The sequence below is a fragment of the Malania oleifera genome, chromosome 10, assembly GCF_029873635.1.
Source record: "Malania oleifera isolate guangnan ecotype guangnan chromosome 10, ASM2987363v1, whole genome shotgun sequence".
In the NCBI taxonomy this organism is placed as follows: Eukaryota; Viridiplantae; Streptophyta; class Magnoliopsida; order Santalales; family Ximeniaceae; genus Malania; species Malania oleifera.
Window position 1 is genome coordinate 45,698,515 of NC_080426.1, and position 6,039 is coordinate 45,704,553.

The following is a 6,039-nucleotide window of genomic DNA, read 5'->3' on the forward strand; positions in this document are numbered from 1 at the left end:
GGGCCAACAGTTACATCAACAGTTTTAGACAAAAACTAATTCAGAATGAAACCGTCAACGATTTTATCCGCCGCTGATTTAGTTTAGGATCTTCTTATTACATTTTTTGAATATTTGTTGATAGCCTAGGATCTTCTTGTTATGTTATTTGAATATTTTTGAATTTGTAATTGTCATACTCTGTTCGATCCCTATATATAGGACATCTTCATATCAAAGAAAGTAACTTATGTAATTTCTATATGGTATCAGAGCTCATTTCTCTAATGAGTTTTTTTTCCCTCATGACCACATCCCTTGAGTCTATGATTGTCAATAATTTCGAACTTACTGGCAGTCGTAACACTCAACTTGTTGCCATCAATGCCGGCTCCCAGCTTCCTTTGAAGCTAAGCCCTTCTAACTTTCCTTCATGGCACGCTCAACTGACATCCTTGCTCATTGGCTATGATCTCCTGAGCTATCTTGACAATACCACTACCTGTCCGTTACCGACGCTTTCCACCAGCACCTCCTTTGTCGGATCATCTTCTGCAAATGTCTCCAATCCGGCCTTCTAGCGTTGGCTCATGCAAGATAAGCTAATCCTTCACACCATCCTTGCATCTATCTCCGAACCAATAATGCAACTTATTGCTGCTTCATCCACTGCTCATGATGCATGGTCCAAGTTGCAACGATTATATGCCAATCATTCACGTACTTGTGTTGAGCAGCTTAAAGAGGAGTTGATCCTCATTCAACGAGAGTCCCACTCAGTCTCAAAGTATCTCCATGCCATTAAGGTTCTTGTTGATGAACTTGCGGTGATTGACTCTCCCGTCTCAATGGATGACATCACTTTTTATGTCCTCAACAGCCTCAGTCCTAAATTCCGTGATATTGCAGCACCTATTTGGGCTCATAAGACTTCTTTTTCATTTGAAGAGCTTCATGACATGCTAATTGACCATGAAAGCTACTTGAAACGTGTTGAAGCTTCCAACTCCGCCTTGGTTGCCACTGCAAACACCACTCAGCACCACACTATCGCTTCCAAATCCAACTACAACCAACGCTCCAACACCGTTCCTTTGGTCAGAATCGCACCAACTCCGATTGCTATAATCATAAAGAGTGGTTTGGAAAGGCCTAGACTATTTGCCAACTATGTGATAAAGTGGGACACTCGGCCAAGACTTATCACTCGATTTTCAGTGAGAAGTCCATGAATTGTGCCACTACCACTGCATCCAATGACAAAAAGTGGCTTGTGGATTCAGCTGCTTCCCACAATATTACCTTTGATCTTACCAATTTATATGTTCACTCAGAGTATGATGACACGAATGAGGTCATCATTAGTGATGGCTCAGGTTTGCGAGTCACATATGTTGGCACTATGACTCTTCACTCTTCCTAAAGCCCTTTACATTAACTAATACTTTTTGTGTTCCTAATATTCACAAGAACTTTATCTATGTTCATAATTTCACCTGTTCCAATAATGTCTATCTTGAGTTTCACCCACTTCATTTTCTTGTGAAGGATCGGAGCACGGGGGCAACTCTTCGCGGTAAATGTCAAGATGGTGTCTACCCAATTTGATAGCTTCTCCCACTACCAAGTCTTCTGTTTTAGCACTTGTTGGTGAACGAACAACATCTGACACTTGGCATAGACGACTTGGGCATTCGTCGAATAAAATTGTTGATTTCGTTATTCGTCAATTTTCTCTTCTAGTTGTAATGTCTTATACCTCTTTAACATCTCTTTATACTGCTTGTCAATGCAATAAAAGTCATAAATTATCTTTTTCTTCCACTTCTCTTATTAGTACTCATTCTCTTGAATATATCTATACAAATCTTTGGGGGCCTACGTCTTCCACTTCAATTGATGGGTTTCATTTTTATGCCTTATTTGTTGATCATTTTACCAAGTATTGTTGGTTGTTTCCCATCCGTCGAAAAAGTGATGCTCGCTCCATTTTCCGTCAGTTAAAAGGCCTACTTGAAAAACAATTTGGTTTTCAAATCAAGCACTTATACTTAGATAATTTTTTTTGTTGGGGGGGGGGGGGGAGACATGCTCTTCGACAATATCTTTCTTCTAATTCCATTAGTTGACTAACCACCGCACCTCATACACCTCAATTGAATGGTACAAATGAACTTCGGCATCATCACATCATCGAAACAGACCTAACTCTATCGAGTCAGGCGAGTCTTCCTCCATCTTATTGGTCCTATGCATTTCGAGCAACGGTTTACTTAATAAATCGTATGCCCACTACTATTTTGAAAAATAAAAGTCCATTTGAGTGTTTATTTGACCACCTACCTGATTATAGAAGTTGCGAATTTTTGATTGTCAGTATTACCCATGGCTAAAACCTTATACCACAAGTAAATTATAACCAAAATCAACGATTTGTCTCTTCCTAGGTTACTCGAGCTCACAAAGTGTCTATAAGTGTATGAACCTTGTTACATCTCGCATCTACTTGTCTAGGCATGTGGTATATAATGAGTGTATTTTTCTTTTTTTTCTTCCTCTGCCCATGTCACTCTGCCCTCCCTGCCAATTTCGAGTGCTAACACACAAGATATTGCCATACCAGTGGTGTCTTCCATTGGACCGATACCCTCCTCTCCTGCCACCGTGATGGATAGCGCTATTGCAGCTCCGGCTCCATTTTCTCAATCATCTTCTTCCCCTACACAATCTTAGCCAATAGAAATAACTCCACCCGTCACACTTGCAGCTCTGAACCAGCCCACGCGTACCCATGCCATGATTACCTGGTCTATGTATAATATTCATAAACTCAAACACCATTACCTCACCACAAAACATCCTCTTCCTTAACCTGTAAAGCCCATAGGTCTGTCTCATGCCTTAAAGGATCCCAAGTGGCGACATTCTATATTAGAGGTGTTCACTGCTTTAGTTAAGCATAGCACATGGGAGCTTGTTCCACTATGCTCCACCATCAAACCCGTTGGATGCAAATAGGTTTTTAAAATCAAATGAAATCCTGATGGTAATATTTCTCACTATAAAGCAAGGTCAGTGGCCAAAGATGCAAATATGTTTTTCAAATCAAACGAAATCCTGATGGTAGTATTTCTCGCTATAAAGCAAGGTTAGTGGCCAAAGGTTTTCATCAATGGCATGGTTTTGATTATAATCATACGTTCAGTCCTATTGTGAAGTCGGTGACTATCTGAGTTGTCCTCTCCATTGCTGTTTAGAAAAATTGGCCACTTCGACAGCTGAACATTAATAATGCATTTCTGCATGGCTGACTTCAAGAGAACGTCTTCATGGTTCAGCCTTCGAGATTTGTTGATCATAATCTGCCTTCTTATGTTTGTAGGTTAAAGAAGTCTTTAGGATTTCAACAGTCCAAATCTGACTCCTCTTTATTTATCTATAATTGTGATGGAGTTGCACTCTTTTTTCGGGTATATGTGGATGATCTCTTACTCACTGGAAGTAATTCTACTGCTATCTCTAAAGTTGTTCAGTAGCTTGGTCATCGTTTTTCTCTAAAGGGCCTTAGTCCTTTAAATTATTTTCTTGGTGTCGATGTGATTTCAATCAAACACGAGTTGTTCCTGACCCAACAAAAATATATTCGAGATCTTCTTTCTCACACCAAGATGGACAGTGCCAAGGCAATGATGACTCCACTTGCCACCAAGGATCTTCTTTAGCTTCATGATGGATCATATCCTGATGATTCGATCGAGTACCGTCGAGTTATAGGAGCTCTTCAATATCTCTCTCTTACTCATTCCAACATTGCCTTCCTGATCAACAAATTGGTTTAGTTCATGCATAAATTGTCTTAGTTTCATTGGACTACTACCAAAAGTGTTCTGTGTTACTTAAAGAACACTCTTAATCATGGTATTCTCCTCAAACGCACTAGGAATCTCACTCCACAAAAGTTTTCTAATGCAGATTGGGCAAGTGATAGGAATACTAGATCCTCCACCTCTACCTATCTTATTTTTCTGGGTAATTGTCCCATTTCCTGGAGCACGCAGAAGCAACATGCTATGGTCCATTCCTCCACCAATGCGTAATACTGGGCTCTTGCTTCAGCCACCTCCAAGCTTATTTGGATTTGCTCATTGTTTCTTGAACTCAGTATTCCGATAACTAAGCCTCCACATTTATTTTGTGATAATATTGGGGCTACTCAGTTAAGTCTTAATCCTATAATGCATTCGAGGATGAAACATATTGTTATTGATCTTCATTTTGTTCGTGATCTGGTCACCAAAGGAATGCTACAAGTATCCCATGTAAGCACACACAACCATATTGCAAACCTCTTGACTAAAGCTCTTTCACGTCAGAAATTTCAAACTTCGTGCACGAAGATCGGCTTATCTAATAACACGCTTATCTTAAGGGGACGTATAAAAGAAATCATATAGTTGTACCAGATTATTTGAAAATCGTCGATGGTTTTACATAGATCATCGATGATTTCAAATGGAAACTAATTTAGAAGGAAATTGTTGATTTAGTTTAGGATCTTCTTGTTATATTATTTGAATATTTTTAAATTTGTAACTGTCATACTCTGTACAATCCTTATATATAAGACATTTTCATATCAATGAAAGTAACTTCTACAATTTCTATATGATATGGAGACATTACCATACCTTGAACAGTTCTAATACCGCAAAGATTTAACCAATATTACATTTGGATATCCTAGTTTCCAACATTTGACTTTAAACTATTAATCCCTAGTCTCTAATTGATCTTGAATTCTTACAATTTTGCTAGATATCATTTTTGGATGATCTTTCCGTATTGAGTGATTGAGTGACCTCTCCCTAGGCTGTGATCGAGCCCTCAACATTTTTCTAACACTATTTGGGTTACATATTATCATGTGGCCAATTGTTTGGCCTCCACATGAATGCACAAAGATGATACTAACATGCCAACAACACAGCCTCCCTATTACAACTTTGATAGGTGCACAAATATGGCATAAACAATTTGATAAATTATGTCCTAAGTTTTCCAACAAAATTATTCATTGCTTTTTTATATTTTGCATTCTTTTCTCCCTCCAAAATTATGTAGTTGGAATCCTAATTTTTCAAGTGTCCCAATTGAATTGATTTTAAAATTTTGTGAATTCCTTATTGTTTCTTGATCCCTTTTTTATTAGATTATATTGACATTTTTCTTGGCTGGAATATTCCCAAAAATTATTTTTGCCTAAAAATAATTTGAAATGAAAGCACAGTAGAAATCATGTACGGATCAGTAATTTACAAAGCAACACTTCAGCAAAAACTTGTATATTTCCTACCAACGTAAAATACAATACAAAGGATCATTCTTATAATGAAATTAGAAAATCGCCACTTCTTGCCTGCCATGGTCATTAAAATTTTTACAGTAAAATTTATCTTTGTGATGACAATAAGCTATCAAACCCTTAAATTATGTTTAATTTGCAGAATGAAGAATGTTGTAGTTTGTACTAATAAAATATGTCATTATCATATAATAAAATAACAATCTAAAACTATTTTTGTGAATCTAAAGTAAAGAATAGACAAACAATCTATTCCATCTATATTTCATTTTAGATGGAATAAAAAGAAATAGATCCTAACAATTACATCTACTCTTAAATATCTCAAAATTCGCTATAGCGCACAACTATTCTGAGATGCAGCTTCTTCTTTTTCTGTTTCTAGGATACCAGACTAGTTTTTAAAATGTCCCTATAATTTTTCATGTTCCCACACTGCTTTTAGAATTAAAAATAAACAATATAAAAAATCTTAATGCCCACGAGCGGACATCAAACAAAATGGTGTCATAGAGGACTCAAATGATAATTATGATGCCATTTCAAGCACAAGAATTCAAAAATTCTCTTGCCTCGCGAATGCAACAGTTTGTAGAACACGTCCCAACTAAAAATGACATCCTTGACCACCCCAAGGGAAGGATGAAGTTGCAACCAATTGATTCGAATCCAGAAATTGAATTGAGTTTAAAAGAAAA

General features: G+C 37.3%; 1 protein-coding gene across 1 annotated transcript; it reads left to right on the plus strand.

The window, feature by feature from the left end:
• The first annotated feature begins 569 nt into the window (after positions 1-569).
• LOC131166661 (uncharacterized) lies at positions 570-1,211 on the plus strand. Its single transcript, XM_058125238.1, has one exon. It carries the CDS (start codon positions 570-572, stop codon positions 1,209-1,211), a length of 642 nt encoding a protein of 213 aa, XP_057981221.1.
• The last annotated feature ends 4,828 nt before the right edge of the window (positions 1,212-6,039 follow it).

What these genes read in the sequence shown, in the direction of transcription:
- LOC131166661 (XM_058125238.1), top strand. Translation starts at nt 570, where the DNA reads ATGCAAGATAAGCTAATCCTTCACACCATCCTTGCATCTATCTCCGAA.